This window comes from Pongo pygmaeus, chromosome 2 (genome assembly GCF_028885625.2).
Source record: "Pongo pygmaeus isolate AG05252 chromosome 2, NHGRI_mPonPyg2-v2.0_pri, whole genome shotgun sequence".
NCBI lineage: Eukaryota > Metazoa > Chordata > Mammalia > Primates > Hominidae > Pongo > Pongo pygmaeus.
Genome location: NC_085930.1, coordinates 134,684,909 through 134,701,995, shown reverse-complemented (window position 1 = coordinate 134,701,995; position 17,087 = coordinate 134,684,909). Strand labels below are relative to the sequence as shown.

General features: G+C 36.6%; 1 protein-coding gene across 1 annotated transcript in view; it reads left to right on the top strand.

Moving 5' to 3' along the window:
- The window catches only part of KCNH8 (potassium voltage-gated channel subfamily H member 8), a 394,745-nt gene that overhangs the window by 94,378 nt on the left and 283,280 nt on the right, over positions 1-17,087 (top strand). Inside the window, exon 2 of the mRNA XM_054483001.1 lies at positions 12,786-13,019. Within this exon, the coding sequence (XP_054338976.1) occupies positions 12,786-13,019 (234 nt within the window). The remainder of the gene's footprint in view (positions 1-12,785; positions 13,020-17,087) is intronic.

Below are 17,087 nucleotides of genomic sequence, written 5' to 3'. Positions count from 1 at the left end.
GGAAAGAGCTGGGAAGAACATTCTTGAGTGTAAAATACCAGGTGTGAGGAGTGAGAAGTTTTAGGCAGGGTATTCCAGGCCATGAAAGAGGTAGTTTAGATCTCATTCCAAGTGCAACGGAAAATCTTTAAAGAATTTAAAACAGGAGGGTGATAGTGTGATTTTTCTGCAAAGCTTTCTAGGTAGTACGACCAAAAAGCAGGTGTTAAATCCACATGTGGATTAGGTTAGCACCATTCCACGGTCATACCATTGACATCACTAACTAATGAAAGAGTGAGATCCCCATCACTAGGGTACTGGTGCAGAGGAGGCTGGGCAACCACTTTATGTGAATATGGTAGAGGGGGATTAAAGGATTATAGATTGGGCATGAGGTTATGTATTGACCTTTATGATCCTCTCCAAACTTTAAGCTTCCATAGTTCTGTGAACTAAGCTAATAATTGAAAATGTCTTTAGGAATAAAAGAAAACCATAAGATCAAAGGGGTTATTATTCAGAAGGGAATTCCCCCTCTCCCCCCAAACCATAGAAGTAAATTATATACTTATCTAGAAAGGCGTTATCCCCCTTCCCACGCTGGAGCTTCGGAATATAATCTGAACCCCCTTCCATTAGAGCAGAAGGTCTTAATTTTTTGTGTGAAATCACTCACTGAGTAATCTTGTTTAAAATGAAGGTCACCAGGTCCTATACCTTGGAGGTTCTGTTTCAGTAGACCTGAGGTAATGTTTGTGAAACTACAAATGTAATAAGCAACCCAGGAGATTCCAATAGATGAGGTGGATGAAGTGAACAAGGACTGTACTTTGAGAAACAGTGGGTTTGGTGACAACAAAAGAAAAAACAAAACAAAACCCATTTAGATCCTAGCTCTAGTTCACCTCTAGCCATCCTCCACTGAACTCAGGAGTATTACAGCTCTAAGGATGGTTTAACTTGCTGTTTAGCATTGTTAGGTTATGCAAACTTTCTGAGCCAAAGTTTCTTCATCTATAATGACACTTACCGTAAGATGCTATTGTGAGGGCCACAGATTCAAAATACAGAATGCTGACCTGAGCGTCTGGCGTATCACAGCTGCTTAATAAACAAAAGCTATTATCTGCTTTATTTCAGCCTAATTTATTTGGCTTCCTTCTTACTACTCATCTCCATTCTGTAATGCAGAGTCAGCATACACCTGTGTTGGTTTGTTTCTCAATTATTGTCTTCTTCTTGCGTCGACCTCTCTTGCAGACTCCCAGAGACTTGCCTTAACCAAGTATCACCTTAATTAAAGTTTGTTTTTTCCATCTCTGCATTATTGTAATGACTCTAGAAGAAAACTCCGATATTACAGCCATGGAATAGCTATGACCATCAAATTAGTTTAGTCTTGTGTTTCCTGTTACTTAACTTACAATTATCTCTTGTAAAGCTACTCATCTTTCCTGTTTAATCTAACATGAGTACTGCAAAGCAGAGAAAACTATTCAGGAGACAGATGAGGTTCTGGAAAATGCTACCAAATTATGGAAAACATTTGAATAGCATTAGCTTTTGCAGAGTATAAACAAAACTTAAATGGAGAAAGGTCAGTCCACTCTGATGGATTGGGCATACTAATTTGTATATGTTGTCTTCAAAAATTCAACTTTAAAAGACCTATAAGTGTAAAATTAATAAAACGACTAAAACATGACTGAATTAACCATTTTTTTCTTCAAATCTTCATGTATGCTTGAAGTAAAGAGGCTGTTCCAGTCTGTTTGAAATTAAAAAGAAATATTCTTTGAATTAAATATAATTGCAAGTAAAGTCTAGACTGTGCTTCGGGAGAATCAGGGGACAAGTTAAATATTTTGGGAATCTTAGTATTCATAGAATATGGCTGGTTTCATTTGCTAGATTCCACTTAACTTGCCTTTCAATAGTAGGCCAGATAAGATGTCAAGATAAATAACTGTGTTTTTTGAATAAAAACTATTGTCTTGTGGTCTTATTTTGTTTTTAAATAAACTTCTAAAAGAAGTTTTTTAAAAGGTATAAAATTAAAACCACACTTAGCCACATAAACTTATGTTTATTTAAAAGAATAAAATTACACTAAATGAAAATTGTCCCAGAAAATCCAGGCCCTGTCATTTTCTCCTTAACTCTTCACCTTTCCTTTTCCTCTGGGTTGGGAAGTCACAATTTTTATCTACTATTCATTTCTGTATGGTGAAAGGGGGAAGCTATGGCAAAGAATAAGCTTTGCAAAGGCAGGAGAAAAGTTTGACCACATTTTCTTTACCCAGTCTACCATAGATGGGCCCCTAAGTTGATTCCATGTCTTTGCTATTGTGCCTAGCACTGTGGTGAACATATGAGTTCACGTGTTTTTGTTTTTGTTTTTTTGTTGTTGTTGTTATAATGATCTATTTTCCTTTGTGTATATACCCAGTAATGGGATTGCTGGGTTGAATGGTAGTTCTATTTTATATTCTTTGAGAAATCTCCAAACTGCTTTCCACAGTGGCTGAACTAATCTACATTCCGACCAACAATGTATGAGCATTCCCTTTTCTTCACAGCTTCACCAGCATCTGTTGTTATTTGACTTTTTAATAATAGCCATTCTGATCGGTATGAGATGGTATCTCGTTGTGGGTTTTGATTTACATTTCTCTGATGATTAGTGATGATGAATATTTTTTCATATTTTTATTGGCCACTTGCATGTCTTCTTTTGAGAAGTGTCTGTTCATGTCCTTTGCCCATTTGTAATAGGGGTTTTTGTTGTTTGTTGATTTAAGTTTCACATAGATTCTACATATTAGATCTTTGTCAGATGCATAGTTTGCAAATAGCTTCTTTCATTCTGCAGGTTGTCTGTTTACAGTTTATTTTGCTATGGAAAAGCTTTTTAGTTTAATTACGTCCCACTTGTCAGTTTTTATTTTTGTTGTAATTCCTTTTGCGGACTTAGCCAGAAATTCTTTGCCAAGGCCAATATTGAGAAGGCTATTCCCTAAGTTTTCTTCAGGATTTTTATAGTTTGAAGTCTTACATTTAAATCTTGAATCCATCTCGAGTTAACTTTTGTATACAGTGACTGGTAGGGGTACAATTTCTTTCTTCTGCATATGGCTAACCAGTTATCTTAGCACCATTTATTAAATAGGGGAGTCCCTTCCCCATTGCTTGTTTTTGTTGTTCTTGTCAAATATCATATGGTTGTAAGTGTGTGGCTTTATTTCTGAGTTTTCTGTTCTGTTCCATTGGTCTATGTGTCTGTTTTTGTACCAGTACCACGCTGTTTTGGTTACTATAGCCTTATAGCATACTTTGAAGTTGGTTAGTGTGATGCCTCTGGCTTTGTTCTTTATGCTTAAGATTATTTTAGCTATTTGAGCTATATTTTGTTTCCATATGAATTTTAGAATATTTTATTCTAATTCTGTGAAGGATGATGTTGGTATTTTCATCAGAATAGTGTTGAATCTGTAAATTCTTTTTGATGGTATGGACAGATACTGATTTTTTCAATCCATGAGTGTGGACTGTTTTTCCATTTATTTATATCATCTCTGATTTCTTTCAGCCAAATTTTATGGTAGAGATTTTTTTTAACTCTTTAGTTAGCTGTATTCATAGGTATTTTATTTTCTTTGTGGCTATTGTAAATGGGATTATGTTCTTGATTTGACTGTCAGCCTGGACATTGGTGTATAGAAATGCTATTCATTTTTGTACATCTATTTTGTATCCAGAAACCATACTGAAAGTGTTTATCAGTTCTAGCAGCCTTTTGGCAGAGTCTTTAGGGTTTTCTAGGTATAGAGTAATATCATTAGCAAAGGAGATAGTTTGACTTATTTTCCCATTTGAATAACTTTTTATTTTTCTCTTGCATTATTTTTCAATATGAAACTTATTTATTGAACTCTAAGGGACAATAAACCTGACAAGAATTAGTACAATTCAACACTAAAGCTCATATAGGTGCAAAAGTGAAATTTACAAAATTTATTGATGGTTTTGCTAATTCTAAATTATGAAAATATATAAATTTGCTTCAAGTTTGTTTATCTTAATGAGCTTTCACCTTTGTTTAATGAAAGTTTTAAAATTTGTTAATATAGGGTTTTCCTTCAATAAGATTGCTGTTCTTAAAATTATTTTTATTGAACCATTCAAATGAATGATTAAATAACTTTAAGAAGTTTTTTTTTTTTTTCTTTGATGGAGTCTCACTCTGTCACCAGGCTGGAGTGCAGTGGTGCGATAGCGGCTCACTGCAACCTCTGCCTCCCAGGTTCAAGCGATTCTCCTGCCTCAGCCTCCCGAGTAGCTGGGACTACAGGCACATGCCACCATGCCCAGCTAATTTTTGTGTTTTTAGTAGAGACGGGATTTCACCATGTTGGCCAGGATGGTCTCGATCTCTTGACCTCATGATCCGCCTGACTTGGCCTCCCAAAATGCTGGGATTACAGGCGTGAGTCACCACGCCAGGTGAAGAAGATATTTTTGAGTATGTATTACGTGCATATAACAGAAAATTCAAAAGTTAAAATGGGTATACAATGAAAATAAGTCTCTCTTATTTTTTTATCCTCAGCCGCATACTTTCCTTCAATCATTTACTGTCACTAGGTTCTTGTAGATCTTTCCAGTGCTATTCTAAAGAATCATCTCAAACTTTACTCTTTTTTTTTCCTCTTTTTATGTTTTTTTTTCTTTTTCATTATTATTATTATTATTATTATTATTATTATTATTATACTTTAGGCTCTATGGTACATGTGCGCAACATGCAGGTAAGTTACATATGTATACATGTGCCATGCTGGTGCGCTGCACCCACCAACTCGTCATCTAGCATTAGGTATATCTCCCAATGCTATCCCTCCCCCCTCCCCCCACCCCACAACAGTCCCCGAAGTGTGATGTTCCCCTTCCTGTGTCCATGTGTTCTCATTGTTCAATTCCCACCTATGAGTGAGAATATGCGGTGTTTGGTATTTTGTTCTTGTGATAGTTTACTGAGAATGATGATTTCCAATTTCATCCATGTCCCTACAAAGGACATGAACTCATCATTTTTTCTGGCTGCATAGTATTCCATGGTGTATATGTGCCACATTTTCTTAATCCAGTCTATCATTGTTGGACATTTGGGTTTGTTCCAAGTCTTTGCTATTGTGAATAATGCCGCAATAAACATACGTGTGCGTGTGTCTTTATAGCAGCATGATTTATAGTCCTTTGGGTATATACCCAGTAATGGGATGGCTGGGTCAAATGGAATTTCTAGTTCTAGATCCCTGAGGAATCGCCACACTGACTTCCACAAGGGTTGAACTAGTTTACAGTCCCACCAACAGTGTAAAAGTGTTCCTATTTCTCCACATCCTCTCCAGCATCTGTTGTTTCCTGACTTTTTAATGATTGCCATTCTAACTGGTGTGAGATGGTATCTCATTGTGGTTTTGATTTGCATTTCTCTGATGGCCAGTGATGGTGAGCATTTTTTCATGTGTTTTTTGGCTGCATAAATGTCTTCTTTTGAGAAGTGTCTGTTCATGTCCTTTGCCCAATTCAAGATGGATTAAAGACTTAAATGTTAGACCTAAAACCATAAAAACCCTAGAAGAAAACCTAGGCTTTACCATTCAGGACATAGGCATGGGCAAGGACTTCGTGTCTAAAACACCAAAAGCAATGGCAACAAAAGCCAAAATTGACAAATGGGATCTCATTAAACTAAAGAGCTTCTGCACAGCAAAGGAAACTACCATCAGAGTGAACAGGCAACCTACAAAATGGGAGAAAATTTTCGCAACCTACTCATCTGACAAAGGGCTAATATCCAGAATCTACAATGAACTCCAACAAATTTACAAGAAAAAATCAAACTTTAATGTGTATATGAATCTTGTTAAAATGTGGGTTAAGATTCACTGGGTCTGGAGTGAAGCTTAAGATTCTGAATTTCCACCTGAGGCTGATGTTGCTGGCCCAGGACTATGCACCCAATGGCAAGGTTGTGAAGGACACTTGTTTCCATTTGTCTCTCTGTTTGTTTATTGGACTGAAGGGAGCAAGATAGTCTCATAAACAGATGAAGTTTTCTGCTTTCTACTACTACCTCAGCACTAGAGTTCCAGCTTTGAGCTTTGCATTGTTACAAAGCTTTCTTCCAATCTTTGTCTTAAGTGATAATCTATACAGTATTTAAAAAATCCTACCATAAATGAAGAATGAAACCTAGCAATATGAAGCCTGATAACAGATGATGTATAAATTACAAGGACTATGAGAAATCTTTTTTACAAATTTTTAATCTGCTATTTAAGCAAGGTTAGAAAAGTTACCAAATAAAGATAACCTCCTAAATTTTGGCAGAAGTCATGCTGTAAACTTTAGCTTGGAGCCAGTACTATTAATCGAACAAAGATGCTATCATACTTGGAAATGATGCAGTTAAGCTCCCTGAAAACAATATGAAGTGCAAAGATCATTTAAATATTTTAAAGTCATAAACATTAATATTCTATCTTCCTATACAAAGCAGTTTCCAGAAATGACTGTGTTCAATATCACAAGGGATACAAACGTTGTCTTTGTTGAACCTGCATGTAAAGGTAATTCTGAAAGCATAGGGGGGCAACTCAAAAAACAATGTCAAAAGTTCCTGTGTGTTTCTTGCTCTGTGCAGGAAAGTGAAGGATGGAGGACTTATATTTGTCTACCTTCCTTGTCAACAGCATATGTTACTATGAGTACTTGCTAACTCAATACAAGGATTCTTTTTAAAAAGAGAACCAGTATCAAAGATACTCTTCAGAAATAAAGATTTGAACTATAAATGTCTCAATTTCTGCATAATTGGCAGAAAGAGCCAAGAGAATACAGGTTTCTGTATGATGCCAAGTCAGTGTGTATCAGTGACCCTATTGCTTTGAATGGCTCCAGGGATCTGCCATATGGAGAATTATTACACTTGGTGCTGAGATGGTTATTTTTAAGTATTTGAGGCTACAAAGGGAGAATGGTTTGTATCTGCCTAATCTTCTTGAGCATACACTATTCTACTTAGAGTTGTGATTCTCAAACCTAAATTATGTAGTAGTATACTAAATGATATGCACAAGTCATAGTAGAAACAGCACAACCTTTCAAAGTTTCAATTGAATTAAAAGTTTTACAGGCCCATATCAAAACAAAATAACACTACAACAAGCAATATTATATGAAAGGATATAATGAAAAATTCTGATGAATTTTTAAGTTAAACTTAAGATTTGAAAACAATGTCAGGCTTAGGGATATGCTTCTAGGCCCCGTGGAATACAAATTTATTGGCCAGTAGGAGGATATTTCAGTGGGAAACTTTGAAGTACTGCAAAATACATTAAAAGCACGTGAGATTAGAGACCAGATTATTTGAGTAGAAACGACATTTCCGTGCTGCCTGTGAGACTCCAGAGTGGCTGCATGCAAAACATTTTGAGACCACAGAAGTTACTGTCCTATTTCTGAAATACTGATTTTCTGCATGAAATTAGAAAGTGACATAGAGTTTGCTAACACATCCAGACTGGTTTAGGAGATGTCATCAATGAATTTTTAATGTATAATGTCTAGAGAGAAAAATCCATGTCTTTGGGTTTTTTGGAGACTGAAATAGGTAAAAATATTTTTTCTACTATTTACCCATTTCTCCTGCTAGTAGGGAGCAAGTCACTTCTTTACAGAATGTGTGGTATGGTAAAATAAGTCACATAGACTGAGTTTTAATCTCCAGCATTGGATCTTAGACAGGAAACTAAAGTTCTCTAGGTCTGTGTTCTCTGAAAAGTGGGACAAGTACAAAGATGAAAGAAGCTAATAGTGGATCAATGTTTATGCTCTTCTCTCTTTTTTATTTTCATCTTTTATACCTTTCCATTCCTACCCCCATTCTCTTTGGGCTTAAGAAGTTAACAATAAACAGTACATCTTCATTTGAAGGGGAAAGTGGTGCTCTATATTAGGAGATCAGACTCAGTGACCTGGGTGTTTACTGATCATGAGATTCTCTCTGAAGATTCATGAAAGCTTCTTGCTAAGAAAGCATTTAGAGAAATAGTCAACTGCCTAGTGTATAAGTACATTTATATCTTACTGTTTACTCTCACTTTCAAACTGAATATATATATGAAAATGACCTAGAAACAAGCAGAGAAAAGCCGTGTGGCATTTAGATGCATATTGCATATGCATAATTGATTTCTTAGAAGGTTAAATACCCTTAGCATATGTATGGATAGTGATATACCCATGATGATTTCATAAGTATTATGGCAGTGGCTTTGTTTTACATAATTCTAAAGTAAATGTCATGTTTCTTCTTTAGGGATTCCAGGACTGGGATTCAGAAAAGCATGTTTCCAAGTAGATAGCTGGGCAAGAGAGGCTACTCTCCCAAATACAAGGACCATTCATGTAGCTAGTACACTGAGCTTTATGAAGCTCAGACTGCTGCTAAATTCTCTTTAGAATTGAAATGCAATTACATATCGAGGACAAGTGCTAAATGTAAACAGAAAAGGCCAAATACATGCCTTTATTTTTTCCTTTGTTTTTGCAGTATATTTGCAGAAAGAATTAACCACCTCAAACACACTATAATCCTTAATTGAAACACACAGATCAGTCAACTTGGTGAATCCTTCAGCATCTTTTGTCAAAAGTTTATTGTAGCTCTGAGGGACTGGTCTTTTCTTATACTCATAAACAATTATAAAGATGCTAAGGAAATTAATAAATGAAGCAAGTAACTAAGAAATATACCAAATGAAGCATCATTAAATATGTCCTAAACATTTAAAAATAGGCACTGTGTTGCTTGAGGATACATAAGTAAGGGGTGAAAACTACATAAATGTGAGTGATTATTACAAAAATTCAAGTTATGGGCTTCTTCTTTGGGGAAGGAAGGAAATACAATTTGTATGGTATACCCAGGGGTTTTCACTGCATGAATGATCTACAGGTATTTATTATTGTTTAATAACATTATACAGTCTTTATGGGGTATCCTATATTTCCTAATTTTTAAAAATGGCAAAGGCAAGCTGGGTATGGTGTCTCATGCCTGTAAACCCAGCAAGGCCAAGGTGAGTGAACCACTTGAGCTCAGGATTCAAGACCAGGCTGGGCAACATGACAAAACCCCATCTCTACAAAAATTAGCCAGGTGTGAATTTTTAATGTATAATCTCTACAGAGAAAAATCTGTGTGGTAGTGTGTGCCTTTAATCCCAGCTACTCTAGTGGCTGAGGTGGGAGGATCACTTGAGCCCAAGAAGTTGAGGCTGCAGCAAGCTGTGATTGTGTCACTGCACTCCAGCCTTTCTTTCAAAAAAAGAAAAAAAAATAGAAAAGACAAAATGACAAAACATAGTGAAGAGAATGCAAAAATTAAGTTGGTAAAAAATCCAATGTAATATACTTATAATAATAAAAGTAAATATATCAATCTTAGGTTGAAGAATGTATTTTTCTATTACACTTAAAATAAAACTTGATATATGCCATGTGCAAGATAATACTAAAACATAAGTCCCTGAAAGTAGGAATATGGGAAAATATATGCTAGACAAATACTAACAAAGAAAGCTATTGTATCTATATAGTTTAAGAACCGGACTTCAGCATAAAATGCAATGTTTATTCTACCTGCAATTCTTGTTTCCTTATTCATTTTCTGAGCCTACTTCATCCAAGCATCTGCTTCTAACATTCTAGGACTTATGATAGGCCATCTCGATCTATTTTTGTCTTATTCCAACCTAACCATTTCAAAGCCCAGATGTTTGGTCTCTCAACTCTAGTAGTACCTATTATTTGTGGACCACTGATTTGGTACTTATATGATGTGTTTTAGTGTTATTTATGTACATGCATTTCTTTAATTAAATTACAATATCTTAGAGCTAGAGATCATGCTTATTCTTCTTTAAATACCTCCTGTCACCTCACCCTAGGACTTGCCATCTGGTAAAATGGTGTTACCTGGCATTATCATATAATAGAAAGTTAATAAACATATCAGCAGTCAACAGAAAAATGGCTTCTGAAAGTGCATTAAAAGCCTTTTTTAGGATGTTTAGTACTTTGTCAATGCTATGTATTTACATTTTCTAAGTAATCTTCCAGCCAAAATTACAAAATGGAGTTGGGGAGAGACACACACTATTGTTAAAGTGACCCAAAGCTGTGCCAAGTTGATGAGACTGAGACCACAACCCCCAGTAGGAGGGTGCCCCCCTCTGGAGACTCCCACAGGTTTATGACTATGTGATCGTTAAGGACTGGGACCACATCTAATGAACTTTTTGCATCCACACCTGAAACAAAGTCCAGCATACAATGTATAGTCAGTAAGTGATTCTGTAAAGTGTGAGAGAATTAATTATGAGTCTAGGGTAATGCAACTCACTCCTGTGGCTTCAAAACAATGTATAATTGGAGTTTCTTGGTGTGTGTCTCTAGCTCATGCTTTCAGAGGGGGAGAGTGGCTGGGAAGGCAGAAGAGCCAGCTGGGCAGAGGCAGGATGCTGATGCTTACATTACACTTGGTACTCTTGGGTTAGGCGCTGATTGGAGCAAAGCTGAGTAGTGTGGATTTTGTTCTGCCAGCCGATGGTGGACTATGTTTGGAAACAAACAACAAAAGCTTAAAAGGAGATGGAGAAACACATGGAATAGATTTTCAGTGCTTCTCCTGCTGGCCATCAAGAAGTAGCTGGAGTACCTTCTTTCCCATGGCAGGAAAGATTGTCTGTCTGCTGCAAACCTCATTTAAACTTACTGTTTTTTGAATAGTCAATATATAAAGCATGTGGGATAAAATTCAAAAGGTATAGTAGGGTATATGGGAAAAATAAGTGTTTTCCCACCTCTGCCTATAGTTGCTCTCTCTAGAGATAACACAATTACCAGATTCCATTTATTTTTAGGTATACAAAAACATTTCATGTTTGGTATGCATACACATGTGCATATATATGTATTTATTTCAGATAAATAGCTCATATAGTAACATACTATACTGAATCTTGCTTTTTAACAAATTAACAGCTTATCCTGTAGTTTTTCCATTTTTATCTTTATCTTTAAAATCCCAGTCTCTAACACTGTTGGTATACCAAGTGTCCAACATTTGTTTCATGTATGAATGAATGATTAATTTGATAATAGTATCTAATTCATTCATAGTGAACCTAAAAGTCACCCACCAACACATTTTATGAATGCCTTATCTTAAACCCCATCTCCAACATGCATCTTTTTTCTCCCTGTCAACATTATATTCAAATTAAATCTCAAAAAATTTATCCCATGGAAACCTTCTCTGAATATTGACTGTCTCTCTCCCGGGAGTTATTTCTAAGCACTTAATAATAGTTTACTGTTACTAATTACTTAATAGTTTACTATTTTGATTGTCCTCTAAGTCTTTTGTGTTAATATTATAACCATAAATATGTGAATAGCACTCTTTTTTTTTTTCTTTTTGAGACGGAGTTTCACTCTTGTTGCCCAGGCTGGAGTGCAGTGGCGCGATCTTGACTCACTGCAACCTTCGTCTTCTAGTTTCCAGTGATTCTCCTGTCTCAGCCTCCCGAGTAGCTGGGATTACAGGGGCCCACCACCACGCCAGGCTAATTTTTGTATTTTCAGTAGGGATGGGGTTTCACCATATTGGCCAGGCTGGTTTAGAACTCCTGACCTCATGATCCACCCACCTCGGCCTCCCAAAGTGCTGTAATTACAGGCCTGAGCCACCACACCCAGCCTGAATAGCACTCTTAACAATAATTTTTTATTGAGTAGTTGTTTGTGCCAGACACTTCACTAAGCACATAATATGCATAATCTCATTAATTCCTACAACACACCTATGAAGTAAATAACATTATTATTATTGTAGCATACCTGTCATTGCCCAGCCAATATCACCTGGACTCACCTAGAGATCGTATCCAGACCGTTTCCTTATATACCACTGTTTTCTGGCATCTTGCTGCCAGAGTAATCTCTGGAAAGTGCACTTAGCTTAAGTGGGTAGGTCAGAAGTGCCAACATATTGACATCCCATGAGTGAACTTTAACCAATTATGTGTGGACATTAGTGGATAAATACTTCTGCTTTCTCTCCCCTTTGTGGGACAACCTTTAGTTGTACTCCTCACAATTATTTCAGGACCCGTGTATTTTGCCCACAGCAGTGAACCCCTTTTTAACTTACCCTTTATTATCTTTTGTCTCTTCCCTATCTCAATTTACTACTTGCTTTCTTCCTGGAATCACCTCCAAATAAACTAATTATGCTCAAATCTTAGTCTCAGGATTTGCTTTTGGGGAAAGCAGATTTAAGGAAATTGAGGTTTAGAGTTCTTGAGTAACTTTTCCAAGTTCACCTATATATTACATGGCAGATTCAGTATATGAAACCAGAAGCCATGATCAAAAGCATCATCCCTTACTGCCAACTAGATGGTAGGTGCCACAAAGCAGACCAGTGAACATGTATGTTTCTTCCACAGTGTGTTTCAAAATGCAAGCCTAAGTCAGAACTTAATGCATACTTCTGCTGGTCAAGTCCATTTTATGTTTTGGAGTGTCTCTTTTCCACTGCAGCACATCAGAACGTGCCTTTTGGCAGTTAGCTAAACACATATGCTGAATAATTTATACAGGAATTGTGTATAAATTCTCACACTTATCTAGTTGCTGAGTATCTTCTCCTTGTTTTTCTATAGATAGTAACTTCATCCTCGCCAATGCCCAGGTGGCTAAGGGTTTCCCCATAGTCTACTGTTCCGATGGCTTCTGTGAGCTTGCTGGATTTGCCCGAACTGAAGTCATGCAGAAGAGTTGTAGCTGCAAGTTCTTATTTGGGGTGGAAACCAATGAGCAACTGATGCTTCAAATAGAAAAGTCACTGGAGGAGAAAACAGAATTCAAAGGAGAAATTATGTTCTACAAGAAAAACGGTGAGTTGGCTTTCTTTCGTGCTCACTGGAGAGTAGTGAGAGGCTGTCTTCTTTCAACCTAGTAATTGCTCCCCAACTCCCATTAAGGCTTAATGGCATTTCACATACATGCAGGCTGTTACAGAAGTTCCACAAATGACTTGGATGATAGCCTTGTTTTAACCATTAGCAGAATAAACTGCCTAGAAATTTTGAATTAGAATTATAACTATTCAATGTCAATGAATAGTTAACATATATTAACTGAGTTAATATACGTTAAAATAAAGTATGTTACTATTATATTTTGGTAATTCTTAAAATATACATTATGTATAATAGTTATTTGTATACTAATAACTTTTATCCAGGAGTATTTCTCAAATTTTATGCCTTTAAAGAGCTATATCTCAATTCCAGTCATTAAAGACAGAGATCTGTGTGTTCCCTGCAAAAAAGGAAGTCAGTTAAAAAAAAAAATCGGCATATGCATTTTCTTTTCCAGTTACCTAGCCACAGAGCCTTTCTCACTATGCTCTTAAATTCTAAACACAAAACAGGAGACACATAGCATCTCATGTTAGAGTAAATTTTCTTGGGCTCCAAACTGCCTCTGGGGAAATACTAGGTCTTTTCTTGTGGCTGCAGTTTTGTGACTCTCTTAAATGAAAGAGGATCTAGGGGTGTGTAAGGTGTCCTCAGTCCTCGAGTTCTATGTAGGAATACATATCATTAGCAAATGGGCCCTGGTACTTAGGGTAAATTCAAGAGGGAGAAATGGGAGAAACGCTAGATCAAAAATTAGAACAAACTATTATTTTCCTGGTATCCAAAATTCTCATTTTTTCTTCAATAGCTTTCCTTTTCCCTTGTAGTAACATAATCCCCTGAGTTTTAGCTAGTGCATGGCTACCAAACTAGAAAAAAATATTTCCCAGCCTTCTTTGTAATTAGGTTGGGCTTATGACTAAGTTTTAGGCCAAGATATATGAGAAGGAGTATTTTGTGCAATCTCTGGGTAAAATAAAACTGAAAGTGAAATTGTTTTTTCTCTAATTTATCTCCTTTCCCTTTTCCATGGTGTGTACAGAACTGTGCCCTAGAAAGTAGGTATATTGAAGTCATAACCCCCAATATGATTGTATTTGGAGATAGGGCCTTTAAAAAGATAATTAGTGTTAAATGAGGCCATAAGGGTGGGGACCTAATCCAATATGACTAGAGTCCTTATAGGAAGCAGAAGAGGCAGTGAGGGTGTGCACACACAAAAGAAAGACCACATGAAAATACAGCAGGAAGGCAGCTGTCTGCAAGCCAAGAAGAGAGGCCTCAGGAGAAACCAAACCTGTCAGCACCGTGATCTTAGACATCTAGCTTCCAGAGCTGTGATAAAATAAATTTCTGTCGTTTAAGCTACCTAGTCCGTGTTATTTTCTTATGGCAGCCCAAGCAAACTAATACACATATGTTAAAAAGTTAAGACAGCTTAAGATGCTTTTGGGCGGAGACAATGGGGTTTTCTAGATATAGGATCATGTCATGTGCAAACAGAGACAGTTTGATGTCCTCTTTTCCTATTTGAATACCCTGTATTTCTTTCTCTTGCCTGATTGCCCTGGCCAGAACTTCCAATATTATGTTGAATAGGAGTGGTAAGAGAGAGCATCCTCGTCTTGTGCTGGTTTTCAAGGGGAATGCTTCGTTGATAGGTGCAGCAAACCACCATGGCACACGTTTACCTGTGTAACAAACCTGCACATCCTGCACATGTATCCTGGAAGTTAAAATGAAATAAAATTAAATTAAAAGAAGAAAAGGAATTGTATATTTGAAATAGAAACAATAATGGCTAAGATGTTGCTAAAGTTTATTTACTGGCTCTAAAAAAAAAAAAAGATAGTTCCAGTTTCGTTCGTTATAACAATATTACAATGATGTTTATTCTTTCCCTTAAAAAGAAAAAGTTAAGACAAGGCTAGAAAGCCAGTTTCAACCCTTTGACAAGGACAATAACATAATGAAATGCAGAGCAACAAGATAGAAGGAACCTGGGTATGTTTAGAGATCCAGTTTCCACTCCAGACAACAAAATTTCTATCTTGTTTTGTTGCATTTATATCTTGTTTGAGTCACCTATTTTGGGGTCTTGTGTAACAATATTTAAATTGCACTCTAACACAGGGTTTCTCAACCTTGCCACTGTTGACATTTTAGGTCAGTAATTCTTGTGGTAGAAGGCTGTCCTGTGCAGTGTAGATGCTTAGCAGCATCCCTGGCTTCTATATCTTACTCATTAATTACTTTGAGGTATTGAGATCAGTGTCAAGAAGGAGAGCCTGCATATGGAAATGTCATCCCCTTTTGTAAGTTATTTTTCCTTGGAGGATATTCCCTGATGATGTGGATTTTGGATATACAGTAGTTATGAAGTATTGGAGACAGTCTCTTTGGGACAGGATACCTCAAAACACAGTTCAGACCATTGTGTCCTTCCCAGTGTCAATACATAAGGCCTACATAGCAAATACGATAAAACAAAAGGATTCCAGCTCTATGTAATTATACCATAATCATTGAAAGGAGGCCTGAGATAAAAGAAAATGGAGGATGTTGCTGAGAATGCAGACTGTCAGGGAGTGATAAAGCTGCCATCCGGTAGAACAAAGGGGAAAGGATTTCCTTTGTCTGAAATATCCGCTGACTGCAGACTTGTCCTTCTTAAGATAGGCGCCTTGTGTAGGTCACTCCAAATCTATATGAGTATTTTTCTTTTTAAGCCTCTTCACAATATCCGAATCTAGGTGTCAGGACCAAACAATGAAGACTTATAGGCTAGATAGGTAGAAAGTATGGCATACAGGTTGGGAGCAAGAATTTCTTGAGCTCAGTTTTTTAATCAGATGTCTCTGCAGCCTTAGACACACTTGGGTAGAAATCATTAAAGGCACCAGTTCCCTTTAAGCTAGTCACCATGGGGAATTGCCTGACATTGTAAGAAAACTAATTGATCCAGTTACAAGATTGAAAATTGCCATCTACCCTAGGCTAATCATACTGCATCATAGCTATTTATATAAATATCTGTCTGTAGATACAGTTGTGAGCTTTTGAAGGCACACTTCTACATCCCCAGTGCCTGAAGCCTGGGGTCTCAGTGTTCATCAGATGGTAGTTTCTTAGTAAATACTTGCTGAAGAGAATTGAAATTGATTATTAGCCTATGGGTACTTAAAAATATGTCTGGATTTCTGGTTTTAAAAAATATGCTTATGACTTCAAGTGTTCTCCTTCCTTTCTTCAAGGATCATTTTCTTTTAATATGCTTTAGAAAGCAGATGCTTATCTTATCCTCCCCAGATACATTTTGACATTCTGTGATTGTGCTGCTTTGCCTATTTGTTCCTTAATGCTATGATTGCTCTCCTGACCTTACAGAAAAAGTGGTAGGGAAAAAACTATCCAACACAATTTCTCCATGCTTCAGAGCTATAAAACCACATAGTGAGAGATCATCTCTGGTTTTCCCTGTTCTTTCTCGTTATCCTTTAAGCTGAGATGGACACACTGAGATGTCATGTCCTCTTTGTTTTCTTCCTCACTCTAGCTTGTTGGTAGAACTTTAATATCAACAAGTTGTGTCTTCTCTAATAGCATGAAAGACCATCATGATTGGATCTACCAGCCTTAGCTTTTATATGTTTATCTTAACATATCTATCCTCTCTACAGAAAGCTTATTTTTCAAACCTATTTGCATATTAGTAGATCCAATATCATCAGTTTCCTGGAAAGAAAAACAGAGAACAAAGATTTAAGGTTGTTCTTAGGATAATATTCCCAATTCTGCAAAAAATATTATTGTAGTGTATTAGTTTGTTAGGGTTACCATTATAAAGTACCACAAATGGAGTGGCTTAAACAACAGAAATCTGTTACCTCATAGTTCTGGAAGCTAGTAGTTCCTCTAGATGTTAGCTGGGTTGGTTCCTTCTGAGGGATGTGAGAAAGAATCTGTCCCATTTTCCAATTTCATCCATGTCCCTACAAAGGACATGAACTCATCATTTTTTATGGCTGCATAGTATTCCAT